This window comes from Microtus ochrogaster, chromosome 7, assembly GCF_000317375.1.
Source record: "Microtus ochrogaster isolate Prairie Vole_2 chromosome 7, MicOch1.0, whole genome shotgun sequence".
NCBI lineage: Eukaryota > Metazoa > Chordata > Mammalia > Rodentia > Cricetidae > Microtus > Microtus ochrogaster.
In genome coordinates this window covers 35,795,581-35,819,665 of record NC_022014.1, presented here as the reverse complement: position 1 = coordinate 35,819,665, position 24,085 = coordinate 35,795,581, and the positions used below count along the sequence as shown (strand labels likewise).

The following is a 24,085-nucleotide window of genomic DNA, read 5'->3' as shown; positions in this document are numbered from 1 at the left end:
GTTTATAACCAGCAAGACAGGATGTGGTGCCATCTTGCAATGGCGATCCTGTCCGGCTCCCTGCAGGTGAAGACCTTTTCCCATCTTGTAGGCTACCATTTCAAACATGAACTTTTTAATGACAAGTAGAAACCTTAACTTACATGGACTTAACATAGGGCAAAGAGGAACTTACTTTCTTTCTTTCTTTTTCTTTCTTTCTTTCTTCCTTCCTTCCTTCCTTCCTTCCTTCCTTCCTTCCTTCCTTCCTTCCTTTCTTTCCTTCTTCTCTCCCCCCTTCTTCTTATTATTAAGTTTTGTTCTTTTGAGACAGGGTTTCTCTGTAAGGAGTCCTGGCTGTCCTGAAACTTGATATGTAGATCAGGCTGGTCTCAAACTCACAGAGATCCATCTGCCTCTGCCTCCCAAATACTGGGATTAAAGGTATGTGCCACCACTGCCCAGCTCAGGAACTTATTCTTAACTGTCTTAACTGCAAACAGAACCCTTAATCTGAAAGGTATATCTTTCCTGTTTTGCTCTCCCATTAACTTACGAAATATATTGTACCTGTTTTTATCTCTCCTTAACCAGGAGCAAAGCTTGGCTAACTGCCAGACTAGCTTATTAGGGCCATCAGGGTCCAGGTTTTAACCCTAATAATTCAAGCAACATTTCTACCCTGCCTCAGTCTGGGGCTGTTGCCTTAGTATGTGGGGAGATAAGCCATGACGTGTGAGTGTTGATGGCATGTATGTTCTCCATTTTACTCACAGGCTTTTGTGACCTGCAGAGTTAGGGTTTCCTTAAGTCTTAGAGGCAAGTGACCAGACTTGGGTCAGTTTCTTCTTTCCCATCTTAAGAGAACTCATTTAAAGAGTGCTTCAGCTCATCAAATTTCCTGGGTATATGACCATATTAATTGCATATGAATTCATTCAGCATTTTTATTTCTTTATTACTGTTTTCTCATAAACCCCAGTGTAAGGAAGTTACAGTGAATATTGTGTTCCCATTTGGCAGATGATAAAAATGATACACATACACACACACACACACTCCAAAGATGAACCAACCAAGGCTGCACAGCCAGTAGGTGCTAGAACAGGGACTCTGACTTCTTTACACTACTAATTCCACATTATTTCTCTGTTTCTGTAATGTGCTCATATAGTCAAATGTCCCAATTACAATCCTACCTCTTCCCCACAAAATGTCCTCTGTGAGACAATGGTCATTTACTCTCCTTCAAGAGACAGCTCTTGTGCCTGCTGTTCACTGCAAGCCCCGGGCTGGTGTTGAGAACCAGCCCACAAAGGCATGAGGAGCCGAGTGACAGAGGAAAGAGGTTGTGATGGAGCAAGACAGCACAGCAGCTCCTCCAATTTGTATTCTTGCTGACTATGTTTCCAGGTTTAACTGGAATCTGATCTCCGTGATGAGAATCCCGTGGAAAACTACCAACTCTGGTCTAGGAGCCAAAGGGAGGATGTCCTAGTTACCCTATCTTAGCCTTTGTTAAAACTGCCTCTTTATGAGGACCTCCCCAACTAATCACTCTTCTTAGCTTCTGTTAAAACCGTTTGCTTCAGACAGCTTTCTTCTGCGAAGCCCCCTGCAGCTGCTGAGCACAATGCCAGGATGTGGTTTCTGCCTTTAAAAATACCGTGTTCTGGATACTTGGAGCCACACCTAGGTCCCCAAACAATTGGGTATGGCCCAGCCAGCTGGAGTAAAGACTTCCAATTGACTATACACACAGTGTCTGAGTGGTTGTCTCTGGTGAGCTTCCTGTAACCACTGGAACTGCACAAAGTACAGTAATAGGAGTGGCGGGCTGTGGCCCGGCTACCGGCTGCTAGCTTTACCCAAAATAATTACACGAAAACTGTATTCATTTAAACACTGCTTGGCCCATTAGCTCTAGCCTCTTACTGGCTAACTCTCACATATTGATCAACCCATTTCTATTAATGTATGTAGCACCACGAGGTGGTGGCTTACCGGGAAAATTCTAACCTGCGTCCATCTCTAATGGAGGAAGAACACTGGCTAATAAAGAAACTGCCTTGGCCCATTTGATAGGCCAACCTTTAGGTGGGTGGAGTAAACAGAACAGAATGCTGGGAGGAAGAGGAAGTGAGCTCAGATGCCAGGCCGCTGCTCTCCAGGGCAGACGTGATGAAGCAAGCTGCCAGGTCAGACATGCTGAATTTTTCCCGGTAAGACTGGTGCTACACAGATTATTAGAGATGGGTTAAAGCAAGATATGAGAGTTAGCCAGAATAGGCTAGATATAATGGGCCAGGCAGTGTTTATATGAATACAGTTTGGGTGTTGTTATTTTGGGGCATAAGCTAACCAGGCGGCCAGGAGCTGGGTGGCAGTATGCAGCCCACAGCTCCTTCAACATATCTCAGAGAGGAGAGCTATGGAGTCTGCCTGACTTCCCTTCTTCCCAGCATTCTGTTCTGTCTTCCCCACATACCTATGTTCTGACCTATCAGGCCAAGCAGTTTTCTTTATTAATTAACCAACGAAAGGAACAGATATATAGAAGACACTCCTACATCACTGGACCTCCAGGTTAAAGTGCCTTAGGCAGCAGCAGGGCCAGGAGGAAGGAAGAGAGGCTTTTATGCTAAGTAAACAAAAGTATATATTCCATGGCAGTTAAGAAACAGGCTATGGGTGGGTTGCACTACACACATGGTTGAGTATCTTAGGATTTTGATAGGCTTGTAGGATTTGGGGTATATACCATGGTCACTGGGTGAACCAAGTGGTGGTTACATGTAGGATGACTGTAGTCTTGTTAGACTGCATCCCCACTGTTTCTCTTGAGCATCTTGGTGCTGTGTGTACTCCCTAAGTCTATTTGCCATTGTGTTCTCCACCCTAGGAAACTCGTGTGTGTGATTCCTGCCCCGGACAACAAGAGGAACAGAAATGCAGAAACAGTTTTGACCACCTGACTTTCAACAATGAAGCAAGAATAGAAACTGAGCAAATGTGTGTCCCAGGGGATGTGGAAGTAAGACCGAAGCTTCTATGGCTCCTGAGACAGAAACCATCCTTTGGTGTCAGGTCTAAAGGAAACTTCAATAACTTAAAGTCCAAAAAGCAGGCCAAATATCCAGAAAGGGGCTCAGCCTGAACTATAGGATTTCTGGTGGTCAGATAAAAGCCAGCATTCCTCAGGAACTTGTGGAGCTGATTCCCCTTTTGTTAATCCTACTGATTGAGAATATGACCACTACCACAGTTTAAAGCCAAATTTGAAGCAAGCTTTAATTAACTACTTACCAGGTCGACAGGCTCTGACCAGGTCCATACCCAGATTCCTGAGAAATGGCCCAGAATCAAGTAGGGCAAGGGCTTAAGAAGAAAAAAAATCACAATTGATTGCATTTCCCATCAAGTCCAATCAGGGGCAAACATATACCCTGACATAGGTCCTGCCTATGTACCTCCCACCCACACGTGACCAAGCACATCTGGTGCAGACGGGTCAAACCCCGATTGTTTAGGGGAGTGACAACACGTGACTTGTTATCTTTCATAAGCAACAGCCTCCAGCATTTCAGAAACTCCCTGTCTTTGAGCAAGGGGCTTGTAGTACAGAGGTGTTTTTGTTTCAAGGATCTCTAAGGCATAGCAATAAAAACTTAAAATGCAACTTTAGCTTTTGACAGTCTTTCGAAAGATTCATTTCCCTTGCCTCTGGCAAAAAGCGACATAGGGCTCTCCAACTAGCATATATCTAGGATGCCTGTTAGCATATCAAGGTCCATGCTAGCTTCCAGGTTCCCTCAGTCCCTGTTCGCGAGGACTGTACATTTCAAAGTCAATGCTAGCTAGTATCCTAGCCCGTCTCACCTCTCCGTCCTAAACTCCCTCCAGCTCTTGGGCTTCCTTCTCCCAGCTGCTCAACCTTCTTATAAACGGGTTGTTCTCTCTTCTCTGCACTTGCTATTCTCATTACTGACCCTCTCCTCTCTATCCCCCGACTATTCATCTTCTCTGTCCCCTGCTATTCTCCCTTCCTCACAGATGGCCCTGGCCTTGGCCAGTCTGCTGGCCGTGTTCACTCGACTTTTTTTCCCCCTCTCTCTGTTCTGGATTCCTCCAGATGCTTCAGGATCTGCTCTCTCTCACACATCTACAGTAAAAATCTTAACCTTAGTCGGGCAGTGGTGGCGCACGCCTTTAATCCCAGCACTCTCTGTGAGGCAGAGGCAGGTGGATCTCTGGGAGTCTGAGGTCAGCCTTTTCTACAGAGTTAGTTCCAAGACAGGCTTTAAAGCTACAGTGAAACCCTGTCTTGAAAAACCAAACAACAAACAATATAAAACAAAAACCCAAAAAGCCTTAACCGTACCACGGAGTGGTTGTGTCAGCAGCTTCTTTACTGCACCCCCACCTTGCACACATCTGGAGCCGAAACCCTTGCATCCAGGCAGGGCAAAGGATATGTTATTTATCTGGAAAACGACACAGTTTACATGCTCAATTTTTGTACCTAGAATGAAAAAAGGTGTGTGTGGCGTAGTGTGGGTGTGGTGTACTGTGTGGTGTGTGTGTGTGTGTGTGTGTGTGTGTGTGTGTGTGTATGTATGTGTGTGTGTATGTGTGTGGTATAGTGTGTGTGTGGTGTAGTGTAGGTATGGTGTGTATGTGTGTGTGGTGTTTTCCTTCCTTTACTCGGGGCTCTGAGTCTGTAGTCCCTACTTAGTGTTAAAGAAGGAAGTATGGCCGGGCAGTGGTGGCTCACGCCTTTAATCCCAGCACTCGGGAGGCAGAGGCAGGCGGATCTCTGTGAGTTCGAGGCTAGCCTGGTCTACAAGAGCTAGTTCCAGGACAGGAACCAAAAAGCTACGGAGAAACCCTGTCTCGAAAATCCAAAAAAAAAAAAAAAAAGAAAGAAAGAAAAAAAGAAGGAAGCATGTATTTTTCTAATTACGACTGTTGAGAAAGTGTAGCATGGGGATGACTCTCCGAGATTCCTTACTACTCTGAAGGTCTAGATCTCACTAGTAAAAATGAAACCTGGATCCTATACCCAGATCCCCCTCTAGGCCCTTGCCTAGGCAAGACTGACTTGCCTGGCCGTTGGCCACCTGAGCTGGTGAGGCCTTGAACTTTGCTGACACACCTGGGCTGGTCTAAGGTAATTCTCCCGTTTATAAAAGTGAGTGCAGCTTTCTGGAATGTACAGCGCCCCAGCAAACAGTGATGCAGGAGGAAGGCACCGTGACTGGGGGCTGGGTACTGCCCAAGTTCCGGACAACTGGCACTTGCAACAACAGCGACTTGGGACCTCTGTCTGAGCCGACCTTGAAGATTACGCTACGTCCCAGGCAGGAGGGAACAGTTCTCATATATTTTAAAGATTTATTTTGCTCTCTGTGTGTACAACATTCTCTCATTCTAGTCGGAGCCCGTGAAGATAACGAGAGTTTAATTTGGGCTATTACTCTGAGACTTCTTAAATCATATTTCTTAGCACTGTGTGAAGGGCAATATGGAGAGTCAACGAAACACGGTTCAAATGTTCTAAATGCCATATTCTGTGTCTTGAATGTGTAAGTGGGGTGGGAGCCAAATTTTTACTCTTCATTCTGAGTGCATTATGGAGTGCACCCCCACGTACACCGCCTGCAGGAGGATCCCAGGAGGATCCACAATGAGGCTTCTGCTAATCTTGGCCCTGCTGAGCCTGGGAAATAACAGGGAAGCTAAGAGCAGTCTGAGACCTTCTGCCACTTGAGAAGGAAACTTGCCCAGGTGGTTTCCGAGGCTAGTGAGTGCCTCTGAAAGACTGGGGTGGGGGAGAGTCCAAAGCTGACATCAGCCGGTTTTCTTTGCCCATAGCCAGAATCTTCCAGGCTCTGCTCTGCTTGCTGAGCAAGACAGGCAGGCCATATTCTTCTTCCTGTGTTACTAGCAGGCTGTCCTGTGCACCACGAGAAAGTTCTCCTGTGTCTGTGGAGGAAAAGTGTATGGAATACCCCGAGGGGACCCCTCCTTCCTGGGAGTGTGTGTCACTATCCCTGAACAAGCTGTGGGAAGCTTGGTGAAGGGGAGATTACGAGAAGTATGTTTTGAAATTAGAGCAACGATCCCGTAAGCCTTCACTGCTCGGTCCTTCATTTTGTTGCCTGGCTTTTCTAGCAATAGATATTAAAACTACCTAAGGACCTTCCTGATATAGGGGGGAAAGCTGGGCCAGAGGCCTTAGACCAGGGGCAAGTTCCTCCTTCCTCATCTCAAGGGGAGCCAGAAAATCCAGGGCTGTTTTCCAGAAGGATGACACAATTTTAGGTTCAGGAGTTCTGAGGTTTACAGGGGTTCCTAGAAAAACTACAAGCTAAGTTTAGAGTTCTGGCTTAGATCTAATTCTTCCACACAGCCAGCTGTCCATCTTGACAGCATTCCTTTCTATTTTGCAGTATTGCTTTGCTTTTGAATGAGGTTTCCTTGACACTTTGCAATCTGTGTGGGCTTCTCTGTCATTCCACAGTCAAACATCCCCGCCCATGACCTCTCCACCAGTGACTGGTGTGCCGAGAACCTAGCAGCTGCCAGGAGCTCAACTCAGAGAGCAAGCCGTCATCTCCCTGCCACCTGCTCGCCAGTCATCCATCGGCTGTGTATAACATGCAAGTCATCACCATTCTGGGTAGGGAAACCTCTGTGTCCTTGGAAAAGATAGTAAACCACACCTGGTCCTCACATTCCTGGTGGCAGGGTTGTCCTTGGAATTAGAGGAAATTATAGTGGCTTTGACTGGACAAGAGAAGCACTTCATTGCACGAAAGGCAGAATGCTTGGGTTCCATGAAGCCAAGGAGGCACAATTAGTGCCCCATGAACGTGAGGAATCTCCTCTCCCACGGGGCAAGTGAGCTTTAGATGTGGTCAGAGAGTAGAATTACCAGTTCGTAAATCTCGAGGGGAAGATTTGCAGTGGATATGAAGTCGGGAGTGAGGAGGGAAATCTGCCACTTGTAACAGCGTGGGTAAACTCTGACGATATTACGCCAAGTGGAACCAGCTAGCTGAAAAATGGGAACCACTTCTACAAAGTACCTAAAGTAGTGAAGCTGGGCTAGGAGGTGGAAGGATGGCTTCAGGTCTGAAGGGAGAGGCAACGGGGAATTACTGGTTCATGAGGGCAGCCTGTCAGTTGTGCGAGATGAAAAGCTCCAGTGATAGGTGTTGCTTGTTGCCGCATACCACTGAAACACACGCACTAAACATGGATGAGGTGGACAAGTTTTTATTACTTGTGTCCTGTGCTATGGGCACTTTGAAGTAATTTAAAAAGAAACCTAGGTGTAACCAAAAGTTGGTGAGAAACATTCAGAGAATTTCTGAGATGAGCGGCAGTATTGGGGTGCTAAGGGAGGCTTGCATCTTCCTTCGCTTTGGGGAGTCACTGGGAAGCTGGCAGGCAGGAAGAGGGGAGAAGGTGGTACTGGGGGCAGTGCTATGGTTTATGTGAGGGTGTCCCCCTAAAGATTTGTGTGCCGAACACTTTACTCTCTATGTATGGTATATTGGGAGACGGTGATTGAGATTGAGATTAGCAGGTGGAGCTCACTGGCAAGTGGTTTGGTTTTAGAAGGCGCTGCCCTCAGAAGGATTAATGTAGTTCTCTTGGGACCCTGATTAGCTCATGCAAAATAGATTGTTCTATAGAGAAACTGAATTATATGTGTGTTTTTTCTGTATATGGCTTTGTTATGTGACCAAGGGAACTTTGACCAGAAGTCAAACAAATGAGATTGCTTGATCTGCGGCTTTTAGCCTCCCAAATGTGAGTTAAACGACCCCCTCTTCTTCGTAAAGTTCCAGCCTCGGATGTTTTATTCTACAGCAACAAAACTAGGCTAGTACAAGCGACATTCGTGAGAGGGGCCGGGGAATGGAGTCTGGATACTGTAGTGGGGAAAGAGGACACCTACATTTGACAATTATAAGAGGTGAGAAAGGGGTGGGGCCAGTTGAGAAGTGGCAGGAGAATCAGAGAGAGACATTAGGGGACATCTGAGTTTCAGTTACTGTGTAAGGAGGCAAAAGAAACTAACCATGTGACTAAAATTGTCAGAATGGCCTGGGTCTTCATGGACGTGTGTGTGTGTGTGGGGGGGCATAGCAGAAAACTTGGTTCAGTAGAAAATTAGAAATTGACTATAAGAGAATCCATGACGTTATATCTTCAGTCTTCTGGTGTTGAGGTGTTGAAGGGCCTTAAGGGCATCTGAGGGTTGGGGGAGAAGATTTCCAGTCCTTGGTACTGGAATCAGCATTTAGGCCTAGCAGTGACATCCTGAAGACTCTGCTTTGTAGGTTAATGTTGAAGCAATTCAGACATTTTGTTGACTCCTGTGGTCCTAGAGGCTTGAGATGGGCCTACAAAGAGACCGCTGTCTTCCACTCCATGTCTCTGGAGCATTGTTCCCATTCCCAGGGAGCTTGGGCACACATTTAGACCTTCTTAGACATAGTTCTCCAGGAACCAAATCAGAACTGTTTTCCAGCCTTGGCTTCGGTTGGTGTCTCAGTTAAGAGGTTTGGAGAAGGCAGATGATATGCCACGTGAAGTTGGGGCCCACACTTAAGTATCACATGGCTGTGTGGTATCTGTTAACTTGGGGCACTGAGAGACAAGCACTGCCCACGGGCTGCATTAAAGTGTTAGCAGAAAGGATTAATGGAAGACAAAGGCTGGGAATGAGGGGTGAGTGGGAGTCCCTTGGAGACGGCAGACTCCGTTCTTTCTCTCCCACGTTAGAGGCTGTGGAGTGAGCCAGTCAGGGCAACCACTTGGCTTCCTCCTTCTGAGAAAGAGCAGAGACATGTGGACAAACTAGTTGAGCTTCTGGTAAGTACTAGGTCATTCTGGAAATGTCCGTTGGTATTGAAGAAGTGTCTGAGAATGAACTGGGCTGGTTGGGCAAGCTTTCTTCTCCTGGATGGAGATATAAAAGCCATAAAATTGGGTTCTGGGAAGCATCTTCTGGGGATCTTCTGAGGGTGGTGCACTTAGGAACGAGGACACTTGGGTCACTTTACGTGGCTATAGTGCAGACACTAGGAAATCACAGTATGGGTGTTCTATGGTGTATTCAAGTACTCTGATTCTGAGAAACCTGTGGATCTCTTGGGTTTTTGACCTGGGCTGCTCAGAAATAACTTTGGGTCTGTCGAGTTTAACTCCAAGGATGCAGACACCATAGCAGAACAATCCCAATTCTAAAGTCCAGGGCTCACTGAACCCAAACTCTTCTTCCTTAGTTGGTCGCTTTCTATTTCAAAAGTTCTCCAAACTCACCTGAGTCCTTATAGGGACCTGAACAAATCCTGGGGGGGGGGGGCTTATAACATGTCTTGGATGCAGAAGTTGGGGGTACGTGTGGCTAGAATGATCCTGCTATTAAACAACGTGTTGTGACCTGCCATATCCGGGGGAGCTCTTTCCATCAGGAACCACTTGCTTCCCATTCCATCCTCTGGCCCCATGCCATGAGCAGAGTTTCACCCCCTCCTCGCCCTCCAAACTCACACACTGTGTTACAACCCTGATATCTCAGACCATGACTACATTCAGAGGTCGGCCTTTGGAATGTAATTAAGGCAGACTGAGGTAAGGCGGCGCCCTAATCCAGCCTCACTGATGTCTGTCAGGACACAGATAAGCTTAGGACAGATGGTGTGAAAACAGGGGAGACACCACAATCCAAGGAGTAAGGCCTCAGACGAGGGCTACGGCCATCTCTGTGCATTCCTCTCACATGGCAGAACTGTCAGGAAATTAACCGATTTCTGTTGTCAAAGTCAGCCAGTCTGCAGCACTTCGTTATGACAACCCGAGAAGGTGAGGATGCGCTATCTTGGAACACTTTTATTAGATGGATGAAGGGCTAGGTTAGCACTTGACCCTCCCTGGAGATCACGGCCTGGAAAGGCTGTGTGGCGCTATCTGTGAAGGAGACAGTGTCTTCCCTGGTCTCCTCTCCTCTTCCCCACCATCACCTATCCCCAGCCAGCTCCAGGAATGCACTTGAAGCTGACACTGGAGGGTCTGGTGACATTTGTGGCATAAAGACGTAGGGTGGGCCGAGGTGATGTGATTGGTCTTCCTGGCTCCCCGTGGGATGCATGGTCAGAACATATCAATGTTAGAATGTTCTGAAGATAGAAGTTCTGATCCTCTAATGCCAAAAGGCCACCCACTGGGTCACTTGTTCAGATCCAGATGAGTCAGTTTCACCAAAAAGGCCTTCGAGTTTCAGAGGAGTGACCCAGGCAACCATTGTCATCAGACTCCACGTGAGAGGCACTCATGGGAGAGAGTGGAAGACCAAGAACTGGCCCAGCTGTGTGGCTCCTCAAACGAGAATTAAAAAAAGTCAACTCGAAGTGGGGCTAGGACGATGATCCAGTGGGTAAAGCGCTTGCTAGGCATGCATGAGGACCCGAGTTTCATCACCAGTGCCCATGCAATGGTGCTCCATGCAATGGTGCTCACCTGTAACCCAAGCACCAGGGCAGCAGAGACAAGAACATCCCTGTGACTTGCTGGCCAGCTACTCTAGATGACCTAGAAAGTTCCAGGTTCACGGACAGACTGTCTCAAAAGATAAGGTGTAAAGCAACTGAGAAAGACACCAGACTTGGAGCTCTGTCTGTCTGTCTGTTTGTCTGCCTATTTGTCTTTCAGTCTCTCTGTCTTTCACACACACACACACACACACACACACACACACACACACACACACACCTATACACACAAACCTACACACACATAAACAAAATAAAATAGATGTCAGCTCGTCAGCAAGTTATTAAAAGCAAGAGAAGCTAGACGACATTATTTATTTAAGTCATAGGTTTTTGTGGTGGTGGGGGGGACCAAGCTGGTGGCTCATTTAGGGTAAGCAGCTGCTCTACTGTCAAAGTTCGTGCATTCTGGATCCCTTTAAAACAAGCAAAGCAAAATATGGCTTGTGGTAACACTCAAATCCACGTAGGCTTCTAAAAGAACTTGGGAATTCCTCTTGCTGTTTTCCAGACCCACAGGAACACGTGGTCTCCCGCAGAGCCTTTGGGGGAGACCATAAGAATAGAAGTTTCTGGGCTGGGCTAGGAGTGGGAGAAGTCTGAGCCAGTGAAGAGACTTCAGAGCCAAAAGGATGTCCTGAGCCTGAAAATCTAGCCGCCTTGTCACTGTTGCTGGCTACTGGCCAATCCGGAGGAGCCCAGTACTGTCTGAGTAACTGAGCTTCCTCAGGAGGGAGGGAGGGAGGAAGGGAGGGAGGAAACAGTTAAAGTCTCCCGGCAGCTGCAATCAGCTGGGCGTGGCTCTTTGGTCTGACTTGGGCTACACAGTTCCTGAGCCAAGGGGCAGAGGAAGGACGCTTTAGTCTGCAGAGCCTCTAGATGGCTGAATTGGAGCTGATTGCCCCAGGGCCACTGCCTGGGATCACCGTTCACCCTTTGGCCCCTCTTGGCCCAGACCCTGGGTCAGCTATCCCAGTACAAGAAGAGGATGTGGACTCTCTGGGGAAGCCTGGAGAGGAAACCCAGGAGCAGGGCTGTGATCCCACAAAGATCAGTGCTCCTGGTAATGAGGGGGAGGGAGAGATCCTGTGTGACTTCTGTCTTGGGGCCAGCAGAGTAAAGGCAGTGAAGTCTTGTTTGACCTGCATGGTGAATTACTGTGAGGAGCACCTGCGGCCACACCAGGAGAACAGCAAACTGCACAGCCACCAGCTGACGGAACCTTCAAAGGACGAGGATCGGCGGACCTGCCCTCTTCACCACAGCCCTCTGGTTGCCTTCTGCTATACACACCAGCAGTGCATCTGCCAGGAATGTGGGGAGGGCGAGCACAGGGGTCACAACACCGTTTCCCTGGATGCAGCCCGCAGGAACAAAGAGGTGAGTGATGGGGTTCGTTTACATGGGAGGGGGCAGTGGGAGCCGATGTCCCCAGGCAGGGGTCGGACATGCTGCCCCGCCTGGCTCTGTGGATGTCACTTTGTGTTTTGAGTTCACAGACAAGGACTTTAGCTTGTAGTGCCTGGGTGTTGGTCTAGTGACGGTCAATATCTCTAGCCAGTGGCTTTGGAAACAAAAGCGGGCCACTGTCCCCATCTTCTGTGTCCCCGGTGCGGTGCAATCTCTATTGTCTGTGTCCCTGCATGGGAATTTCCTCCCGTTTCTTGTGTTTGGTAACGTGTGTTTGGGTGTGGGCTGTAGAAGTTTTGCCTCAGGAGGGTGATATTTCTCCCTGCAGGACCTGTGAGCCACAGACGCTATCAGCCCACAAAATACAAACCTCGGCGGAAGTCCAAGAGAAAAGAATAAACCTCAAACTTCATTTCTCTTTTTCTTTTTACTGCAAAAGAAGCCAGTCTAAAAGGCTGTAGTAAAAAACAAACAAACCAAGATAACAGAATTGAAACACACGCTGAGGTTAATGCCAAGGACGACTTAACTTACTGGCAAATAAAAGTTTCTTACCAGATAGGGTTATCAGGAGTGGCGGGGAAATACTGTGCTCTAAGTCTGACACTTTACTTCTATCAGATGAAGAAACCATTTCTGGAGCACTGCTCACCTTTGTCCTAAAGCCAAAAAACCCCCGACGAGGTCTCGGGGCACGGACTCCACAGCTCCACCTGTCTTCTTGCTTCCACTTTGAGTCTTTCCCAGCAGGAAGTGGGATTGACTCCTGTCCCCTAGGTCCTGTTTCACACCCAAGGCCGCTCTCTCTGTGTACTGCCTACAGTCGACAGAGCCACGTGCTCTTGGGCAGTAAAGGGAAGAGGTGCCTGGGTAAAGGACTTCCCTCACCAGGATTCTCCACCAGAGGTAGACTCTCTCTAGTCCTACTGGGCGTTGTTCTGGAAAGTTCTGCATTCCAGATACTAGTGAGTCACCATTTCCGGCCTGGGAAGCTACTTGTCAACTGTGCCCTGTGTTTCCACTATCAAGGGAAGTTCTGTAAGGAAAGTTCAGAAATCAGCAAAGGCATCAGAGGAAAGGGCCCCGCCCAACTGAGGGAAGGAGCCCTTGAAGGGTACTGCCGCTTCAAAGGTCTTTTTTGTGGATTTTTTCCCATCTGAAATTTCAGTAATTATTGTGACGGCTCTGACTGTCTCTACCGTACATGTTCAAGTTCACACGGGTGAGTGAGGCACAGAAGCTTCTGGAATGCCACCTTAGTGGAGAAACGTGAGGGAAAACTCAAATCGCAACATTGTAATCTTAATATTTATTTATCTTATATGTGGGAGTCTGTGTGCCTGTGGGTCTATATATGTGTTTATGCATGTGGAGGCAGAGGCTAACTTCAGGTATGCGAGGAAATATGATTATATGTACCTCTTCCCATCCCCTCCACCTCTTCACAATACGTCCCCTCCCAACTTATCGTGGTTGGTTTGTTTGTTTGGTTTTGGTTTTTCGTGGCAGGGTTTCTCTGTGTGACATCCCTGACTGTCCTAGAACACACCCTGTAGACCAGGCTGGCCTCACAGAGATCCACCTGCCTCTACCTCCTGGGACTGAAGGTGTGCACCACCACCGCCCGGCTCATCTTTTATATAAAACTCAGTAAGCCCAGTTAGTGCTGACGATTTGAGCATGGATGTGGAACCACCCATGGAAGCATGGGAACCCTACCAGGCCACATCCTCAAAAGAGAGTGATTCTCCCTTCCCCAGCAAGTATCAACTGCCAACAGCTCCTGTGTTTGGAGACAGGGCTTCTTCTCATTTGGACTTAAGTTAACCAAGTGGTCAAGGCTGCCTGGCCAGCAAGACCCAGGAATCCACCTGTCTCTGCCTCCCAAGCACTGAGTTATAAGCACGTAACACTATGCCTAAATGCTTTTTAATCTGACACATATTTAGATTTATTTTCTGTATATATTTTACCTGCATGCATGTATGGGCACCACCTGTGTGCCTGGTACTTGTGGAGGTCAGAAGAGGGTATCAGGTCTCCTGGAACTGGAGTTATCAACAGTTGAGCTGTCTTGTAGGTGCTGAGCACCAAGTCCAGGTCCTTTGCAAGAGCAGCGGTGCTCTCAATGGCTGAACCATCTCTTTAGCCCCCAGCTTTAAAGAATATTTATTTGTTTTCATTTTCCGTGTATGGATGTTTTGTCTGCATGTGTGTTTATGCACCACTTGCATGCCAGATACCAGAAGGACAGACAGTTGTGAGCCCCTCTGTGGGTGCTGGTAATTGAACTGGGGTTCTCTGGAGAGTAGCTAGAGCTCTTGTTTGTTTGTTTGTTTTTGTTTTCTGAGACGTGGTTTCTCTGAGTTACAGTCCTGGCAGTCCGTCCTGTAACTTTGTAGACCAGAGTGTCCTTGAACTCAGAGATCTGCCTGCCTCTGCCTCCCAAGTGTTGGGATTAAAGGCGTGGGCCACCACTGCCCAGCTGGAGACAGAGCTCTTAATGGCTGAGCTATCCTTTCAACACCCCCAGCATTTTTCCAATGTGTGGGTGTGGAATCCAGCTCCTCAGCTCCTCAGGCAAGCACTTAACTGATGGAGCTGTCTCCCCAGACCTAACTACTTAAAAACAATAACAAAACAACCATTGAAACAAAGAAACAAAAAACCAGCCAAGATCTGGTGTATGTACATTAGAGACATTTGGGCACAGCGTGTTGCTATTCTCTTTGGATGTAGAATCTGAATTTTATGGTTTTTTTTTTTAAACTGGAAAACCTATGAATGAAGATGTGAAAAAACCAATCTCTACCAAACAATGCACTAGATTTGAGTAGGGGAGAAATTCTCCACCCCTGTTCTGGATCCTACATCCACAGCCTCTGCTCAGAACATCTAAGCTTGGTTCCCTCAGAAATGCTCTGAGCCTATACCAACATGGACGCCATACAAATTGAAGGCTAGACCACCTAGTACCACAGAGACGTGGGTGAGCACTTTGGGCAGGAGGAGAAGTGTGTAGCACGTACGGAACCCCAGAGGTAGACATCTTAGGGCAGAGCTGCGAAACACCAAAGCCTGGCTGAGAGGCTGTGTGTGTGTGGGGGGGTGGGGATACAGTGCAACAGCCCTGTGTCATGGACCCCTCTCTGGTTTGCTTTCGAGAGCTGCGTCCTTCCATCCCGTGTCCTTAGTGTTAATCCAGAGAGCAAGTTTACTCTGTAGGCTCGGCCACACTCTGAGCGGCTCCACCAGGTCTTAGAAGGCAAAAGATTTATTACAAGGAGCCCAAGAGTCCAGCTCAGAAGACAGTACCTTGAAGAGACAAGCACCATTAGGACTGTTTTGAAAGACTTAACTAGACATATCGAAGATTCCAGAGACCCAGTGTCCCTTTCAGCTGGCCCACACCTCCTGCAAGTAAACTTACTTTCTTTTTTTTTTTTTTGGTTTTTCGAGAACAGGGTTTCTCTGTGGTTTTGGAGCCTGTCCTGGAACTAGCTCTTGTAGACCAGGCTGGTCTCGAACTCACAGAGATCCGCCTGCCTCTGCCTCCCAAGTGCTGGGATTAAAGGCATGCACCACCACCGCCCGGCCGTAAACTTACTTTCTGAAGGTCACTCTGGAACCAGCCAAGGGCTAATAACTCGTGCAGGCGTGTTGTGTGCAGGAAATGGCAAAGTAAGGTCAGCTGGGAGGGCACAGAGTGACGTTTCCGTCAGGCATGTGTGTCCTTTCTGAGGTGCCCGTGGTTCCCACCAGTTAGAATGATGTATGAAAACCAGGCGTCAAGAGCTGGCTGCACCCAACCACTGGTCCATCCTGATGAACTTCCAGAGCTCAGTCACTCCTAACTGACCTCGATGCTCTTCTAGGCTCTAGTTCATTGTCCTGAGGCTCCTTTGATCTTATCATAATCTCAGGCCTGGCAGCGTGGAGACGAGATCTCCGTCTCTGCTATCATCCCTAGCCCCCAACCCGTGAGTGTGAGTGTGTGTGTGTGTGTGTGTGTGTGTGTGTGTGTGAAACTTAAGTTCTTGGGACTACTTTTCTTATTTTCTTTGCTCCCAAAATTGCATGTAGTTCCCTCCTGCTCTTCAGAGTGCACTTGATGGGTTAAGTGGGACGCTGGCTGTACTGTGTGCCCTCAGGGAATTTGGGCTCAGGAAGGTATGACACATACTATGACTTCACGGCATACCAAGGGGTTGGGGCAACATAACTCTGCATGTTTGAAGTGGGGAGCCGGCTTGGAAGTGAAGTCAGTGCTCCTGGGAGAGGGAAGGCCTGAGTTAAGCCATGCCTTAGGCCTTTGAAGACCACTAGTTTCAGGCTATCAGCTCAAACTTAGTTTTGATTCCAGAAGGTCAAGATGGACCCTGATTGTACACACAAGATGGATCTGTGAAAAGAAGGTACCAACCATCTGAGAACTGGAAGGTTTTGAACTCTCACCGAGCATCACCCATAGGTGCTACAGGGCCATGCAGGGCAATAATTTCTCACAGAAACCCAAACGAGGTCCTTGGGGCCAGTATTATATAACTCGCTTACTCATAAGCACCAGAATATCCTACTACGCTTTCCAAGAGCCAGGAGTGTGTGGCTTAGCTGATCTTATTGGCATGCAGCAGGTCCCGGTCCAGCCGCAGAGAAATGGAGTCAGAGTCCAGGTCTAACTCTTGTCATCCTAAAGGCAAAGTTGGCCTTGCAGCAGAGCGGAAACTAGATGACGCTACGAGATCCTCCAGCCAGGAACAAGGTCTTCAAACTCCAGTCAGCTCCTTTCTCAATGCTCTCCCACTCTGTGCGCTCTGTGAGAAGACTGGGCTGTCTGGGCTCCCAGGTAGCACTGCCCAGCTCTCAGGCTGTTGCCCATGGCTTGGATGAGAACAGGGCCGCTCTCTTAGGGGACACTGAGGTCAGAGTCTCAGGAAGCCCTCTCTCTCTCTCTCTCTCTCTCTCTCTCTCTCTCTCTCTCTCTCTCTCTCTTTTTTCCTTAGCCCATCATTTTCTAGGAACAGGAATAACTGGAGAGTCAGGACTCTCAGACAGCCCCACCTTTTGTGGTAATGTTTTTTTTTGTGGGAGTGTCTTCCTTGTGGTGACTCAGAGGGGTCCTCCTTTGGTGTGAGGCATCCCTTTCTCCTTTTATGGAAGTCTGAGGGCAGAGGCCCAAGAAGCCCCTTGCTGGATACCCTGGGTGTCTCTCGAAGGGATAATGGCTTCAAAACACCCTTGTGGTATCGCTGCTCAAATGAACCAGGTTGCTAGGGCATGCTCTGTTGTGTCTTCCGATTCCCTCAAACGAGCAGCTCGCCTTTCCCTCCTTGACCCAGGGACTGGGTCATTGCAAAAGGTTCCAAGATTGCCCTCAAATAGGCAAGGCATCCCTCCTCTCCTTTCCCCACTCCCCACTCCTAGGCATCAGATCTCAAGTGTCGGGGTGCCATGACCGAGGTACCCTCAGCTTTATTCCAGAGACCTAGGGTTTTAGCAAAGTCTGCCTGCAGGTCCTCCACAATGTCTCCACGTTCTGCCTACAGTTGTTCCTTCACTGTGTGTGTGGCGGGGAGGGGAGGGCAGGGGTGAAGGGAGGTGTGAAACTCCCCCAGGCTTCGTGGGAAAGGGGCCAGATGCTTAATTTGACTTCTGAGGTTTATTGGGCATAATGACTTGGTTGGAAACACAGACCAAAGCTATTAAAAGCACTGAGAGCTGTTCATTAAGTGTGTGTGTGTGTGTTTTGCTGTCTCACTGTGGACGTAGGAAAGTGGCAGATCCTCTGAGGTTTGCAAAGGCTTAGGTACTCTTTTTTGGCAGATTGTCTTTTTGGCAGATGGTGGTGTCCTCTGAGCCCAGGAGACAAGAGTGACGAGTCAGGACAGACAAACCTAAGGTTCTCAGGCAGGCACTTGCTTTGGCTTGGGCAGGGGTGGGGTAGGGAGGGCAGAACTTGCCTCCAGATGCAAACACAGCGAGAATAGAAAGCAGCTAAGGTAGCAAGCATGGTGGTGACCAATCACAGAAAGGATAACATTATTGACACTTTCGGCTCACTTACAGTGTACCTGGCTCTGTAGAGTTCTTATTAATTTCATTTAGTTTGTTATCTCAGCCCGAGAAGTAGGCATTGTATCCCTATCTCCCAGGCAAGGAAATGGATATTTAGAGACATTATGTTGTGAAATAATAAGAAATGCATATGTCGACAGCTGTTCATGCTGTTCTGGCCAGATACCTGTCAAAGAGCAGCTTAAGGAAGGTAGAGTTTTTGCCTTACAGGTTAGGAGGGGTGAGGTCTGTCATGGGGGGAAGGTAAGGTGGCAGGGGCTTGGGCAGCTGGACACAGAAAGCAAAGGCTGGAGCGATGACTCAGCAGTTCAGGACACTTGCTGTTCTTCCCGAGGACCCAGCTTCCATTCCCAGCACCCAAGTATTCAAACACATGAGACTCTGGGAGACATCTCACTTCCAAACCACAACATTCTGCCTATCCCTGACCCCCGCAGGTACATGGCTATATCATAATGAAAAATACAGTTGTTCTGACTTCAAAAGTGCCTCAATAGTCACAGTACTGTTGAAAAGTCCAAAGTGGCTTCCTAGACTAAAGGCAATCTCTTTCCTGGAACTAGTTCTTGTAGACCAGGCTGGCCTTGAACCCACAGAGATCCACCTGCCTCTGCCCCCCAAGTGCTGGGATTAAAGGCGTGCGCCACCGCCGTCCAGCTAAAGGCAATCTCTTAACTGTGGGCTTCTGTACAATCAAACACAGTTTACATGGTTCTGATAAACAAGGCACAGAGTAAATATTCTCACTCTGAAAGGGTGGAATGGGGCATAACAAGGAAAAATTAAGCCAAAGCAGGGTTAAAAGCATATCCTAAAGCTTCATGCCCAGTTCTGAGGCTGGGATGGAATCATCTGGGTTCCAGATGAACCCCCTATTCTGCTGACTACAGCACACACAGCCTTTCTCCCAGGCAGGTTGTGTTCCACGCCCGCAGCTTTCCTCCGCAGATATCTTACGACTCTGGAATGTCCCCAATTTCAGCTTCTGGTGTAGGAGGTCTTCTTTCTATGTGTTGCTTTCACCTTAGATGGGCAGAGTAGACAGAATAGGATGCTGGGAAGAAGGGAAGTGTGGCTCTCTTCTCCGAGACAGACATTGGTTGGACTCATGCCAGTAAGCCACAGTCAAGTGGCGATACACATTAACAGAGATGGGTTAAACTAATATGTGAGAGTTAGCCAAGAAGAGGCTAGAGATAATGGGCCAGACAGTGTTTAATTAATACAATTTGTGTGTTGTTATTTCGGGGTATAAGCTAGCCAGGCGGTGGGACACAGCCCGCTGCTGCTCCTCCTTACAACAAGCTTCCCTTCATACGGTGCCCCCTCAGGGTCTCTGCCACACACTGCCTGGCCTCACTAACTTTCTGGAATCCTGGTGCAACCCTCCATGACCCTCTGACTCTTACACTATCATGCTTGCAAAGCCAGGACCATGTGGGTGGGGTTGCCTAGCTCTACTGGCAGCTCAAGATGTAGCTCAGCCCCTTGAACGACAGCCATAGTGGGCCCTGTGTCCATCACTGGCTGAATCTTCTGAAATCCTTCACCAGGCAGTTGTTTCCGAGCGGCGAAGCCCTGCTGTGACAGCCTCAGTCCAGAGCTTCTCAAGTATATTTGCATCTTCAAAACCCGCCCCTTTCGATGAAAAGTCTTGCTCTCAAAGCACTTTCCCTACGTCCCGTGCAGACCAGCGAGGCTTCTCTTCAATATGGCTAACCCCTTTATTGATTGCAGATCACTTAGAATCCACTCTTGACTGCATCTTTAATTTCCCATGCTAATTTCCTTGACAAGTTGTGTATTTTTTTCCTACCCGCTCACGGCCCTGTCTCACTGCAGACCTGGATGAGAGTGGTGAGCAGTAATCGGGACTCAGCCTGAAAGTTACTCTGTCCTGAGATGTCCTCTGCCCGACAAATTAGTCTTCTCAGGACACAGACAGAATGCAGATTCTTTGCATTTATGAGTGGGACATAAATGACCCTTATCTCAGCACAGTTCATGCAGTCCTAGGAGGCCACTAACACCTGTCTGTCCCTTTGTGCCTCTAGGGTGGCTTCTGAGATCAGCTTTAAAGGTCATGCTCTCCTCCCAGGGGAGAAAGGCAGGGATGCGGAGGATAGAAAGTACTATTGTCCTTGGGGACTATCTGTACACCCCAGACTCTTTGCTCCTGAATTCTCTCCTTCTTCCTCCTCAGGCTGACCTTCGGTGCATGCAGCTGGAGCTGGAACAGAAGCTCAAGTTGAACGAAAACGCCATTGCCAGACTCCAAGCCAACAATAAGTCTGTCTTGGTAAGGCTGACTCGGGTGACCTCTCTGGCTTCAGCATACTCGGCTGCCACTGCAGGGTTAGCGAGACCCATTTGGGGCTATAGGAAATGGGTTAAAGATCCAGCAGAGATCTCAACAAGTGAACGTAGTAGGCACAGTTGGCTACATTATGAGGTGCCTTCACCTTGTCAGGATTTCTTATAAAATTGACGTAAGTAGGATGAAGAGATGGGTGAGGGGTAAAGAGTAGCAGATGCTGTTTAGGAGGACCCCAGTTCAATTCCCAGAGCCCATGTGATAGCTCACAACTGTCTTTACCTCCAGTTCCAGGGGATTTAATGACCTCTTCTGGCCTCTAGGAGCATCAGGAATGTGGTACACAGACATAAGTGCAGGCAAAGACCCACACACATAAAATAAGAGTAAGGATATTTTAAAAATTGACTTAAGTTTTAAAACTGGTTAAATGGTTCACTTTTTAATAATATGAAATACACCTGGATTAGTCTTGAACTAACAGTTTTCCTCTCTCTCTCCCTCCCCCCCCTTCCTCTTGGGTGGTACACACTCTTTCTTTTGACAGTTTCACTTTGTAGCTCATACTAGCCTAGAACTCACTATGTCGAACAGGTAGGACCAAATTTAGCAATCCTCCTGCAATAGCCACTCAAGTGCTGCTGGGATGACAGACATACACCACCACATCAGGATTATATATGTTTTCTTAACTAATGGAAGTGTGTGTGTACGCTTGTGATTGGAGGTGTTTAGTCAGAGCTCCAGGAACTTTGTGTCCTCTAGCTTATCCCAGTAAGCTGATCTGCTGGAAGCTGGAGAAAAGAATCAAGAACTCCTAAATTAGCCAGTGGCATTTGGTGAGGCCAGCGCTATGACAGGCAGCTTAGCTTTAGTCTCTTCTGGTTTGATTTCAATTTCCCAATAGTAAGTTCCATAAATACCTCTCACTGGTGACAAGCCAAGAGTCACCAACTCGGAGGAGAATGTAGGACACCTGCCCTGTGCCACTGAATTGGAAGTATCATCTTGCATGCTGAGAATGAATGATTCTGTCTACTTGACTCTCTACCAGCCACCCACACTTTATCCACTATCTATTCACCTACTTATCTACATGCCTGCCCATCCATCCATCCATCCATCCATCCATCCATCCATCCATCCATCCATTCTCCATCCATCCCCCACCCATCTATCCATCCATCCATCCTCCATCCATCCATGCATCCACCCACCCATCTACCCATCCATCCATCCATCCTCCATCCATCCCCCATCTATCTATCCATCCATCCATCCATCCATCCATTCTCCATCCATCCATCTACCCATCCATCCACCCATCTACCCATCCATCCATCCATCCATCCATCCATCCATCCATCCCACATCCATCTATTCATCCATCCATCCATCCATCCATCCATCCATCCATCCATCCATCCATCTATCCATCCATCTATCCATCTAATTATCCATCACCTACCCACTTACTTATAAATTTATTCTAAACCAGTATCCAACTTAATTTCTGTCTCCTGAATGTTTATAATTAACTAGGTGTTGAAGGATAAAAACCTTCCTTACTAACAGCTGTTAGGTCACAGACCTTTTAACTACTGTGTTTTCTGTACCTCCTAGCAGTCAGGCCACACCCCTGCAGTCTCTCCCTCTTAAGACACACAGCTGATAAGCCCTACCTCTCCCTTGCAGCTGCAGAATAGGTTTATGGTCTTACTTTGTGCTACCCTTCATGCCCCTTGGCATGTAGGCTAAGTCAGGTTAGGTCACAGTGTAACACTTAGCCCTGCTCTGCATGAAAACCTATGGGATGGAGGGACTCCCTTTGTTCTAGGGGCCTAAGGGAACTGACATACCTAGAGAGTCCTGCCTCTCTCTTCAGGGTCCTGCATGGTTGCAAGATGTCATGGGATGCACACTCTGAAAAAAGCTAAGCAATCTCTAATGTCAGATATCCGTGTCCTGTGTTCAGACCTCATTTTCTTTGTTAAAGGGACAGTCTCTTTCTAAAGAAAGAAAAAAAGTTGCTCCTGTAAAGTCTCAGAGACTTGATCTGCAAGTTCTGGATGATTTGGAGGATCCCACAGGGCACTGCTCTGGCTCTTTAATCTGACTCCTACTCAGTTCCCATAAAGACATGGTGGCCAGAGAGATAGTGCAATGGCCCACATACGCCAGGAATGTGGAGACACACAGAGAGATGTTAAGACTGTCTCGGACTCTTCCAATTGCCTGGATGGGAGAATATGGGATTGTTGTTTTCTTGTCAGAGAATGATTCAGTAACTTCTGAATGGGTGTGTGCATATCCTCAGAATTTTAAAACCATTAACTACTGAATTTGCATGCCATACTTGTCATGGCTTGGGAAGTAATTAACATCAATCACACATTTCATTAATATGCAAATAAACATTTCCCAATGGGAAGGTGTAGGAAGGAGATGCCACAGCAGGAGCCCGAGCCTCATCCACAAACATCATCCATCATCAGGTGACTCCCTTAGGCTAGCCTTCATCAGGGTGGCCTCTGATGGGATGGGGAAGGATATGGCCTTTAATTTTATCTTCAGACTAAGGCCATCTAGCCTCATATAACTGTTTTTTTCTGAGGAACCTACATATTGTAACTATGGAGGTTCTTTTCCCACGACACCCTCATATTGATTTCCATGTCTTTCTCTGTGCCTGCATTTTAGAGTTTGTTTAAAAAGTAGCCATAAGCCAGAGAAGCAAAGTCAAGTAGCGCAGCACTGTGCTGGTCGTGTTAACACCACTTACTAGTTTAGGAATTCTTGGCTCTTCTCCAGTCTCTAGCACGTAAGACAGGGAATCCGCTCTGCTCAGACAGCCCACCCTCCTGTGTACATACAATTCCTGGATCTCTGAGTGAAAAGCTACACTCAACCCCTACCAGGCAAACACACCCTGGTTCAGAAAGCATATGCAAGCTTATCATGGTGACCCACACCTGTAACCTCAGCGCTTGGGAGGTTGAGACAGGAGGATTGCCGAGAGTTTAAAGCCAATCTGGATAGGGAGTGGGCAGGACAGGGAGTCCCTACTTGCTTTTGTGACTCATGAAACATGGATTCCTACTGCCTGGTTGGTGCGAAGGGTGACTGAGCCAGAGGGCTGGAATGAGTTAGTTAATGTGGAGCTTGGATGAGATACCAACAGCTCTATAACCTCCACTCCAACCCCTTAAAGCAAAGGCTGTAAGCAAAACTGACTTGTCTTCCAAGGTGGATTCCTCCATCTTTTCTTTCATAGTCTATTTTCAGTGTTAAAATATACTTTAACAATTAGATTGAAATCCAGTCATGTGCTGAGACAGTGTACAATGATGAGTCCATATTCCATGGCTATATAGTTTGTTTGGCTCGAATTTATTATTTTTTGGAGGTTCATAATTGTATGTGTACAAGGTGGTTTCCGTGAGGGTCTCATGGTGGCTAACGCCATTGTGGCAAGAATGTATACAGAAGAGAGACAGAGAGGTCAGAAGAGCAAGACTCACTTTCGTTTGTTTTGTTTTGTTTTTTATAGACAAGGTTTCTCTGTGTATCTCCGGCTGTCCTGGAACCCACTCTGTAGATCAGGCTAGCCTCAAACTCACAGAGAACCACTTGTCTCTGCCTCCCTGAGTGCTGGGATTAAAGGTGTGCACCACCACTGCCCAGCTAAGACTCACCTTTTTTTTTTTTTTTTTTTTTTTTTTTTTTTTTTTTTTTTTTT

The 24,085-nt window shown here is 47.6% G+C and overlaps 1 protein-coding gene across 1 annotated transcript in view; it reads left to right on the top strand.

The window, feature by feature from the left end:
- The first annotated feature begins 11,391 nt into the window (after positions 1-11,391).
- Positions 11,392-24,085, top strand: part of Trim16 (tripartite motif containing 16) — a 23,141-nt gene continuing 10,447 nt past the window's right edge. The window contains exons 1-2 of the mRNA XM_005349880.3: positions 11,392-11,927; positions 20,236-20,331. Of these exons, the coding sequence (XP_005349937.1) occupies positions 11,427-11,927; positions 20,236-20,331 (597 nt within the window). The 5' untranslated portion in view covers positions 11,392-11,426. The remainder of the gene's footprint in view (positions 11,928-20,235; positions 20,332-24,085) is intronic.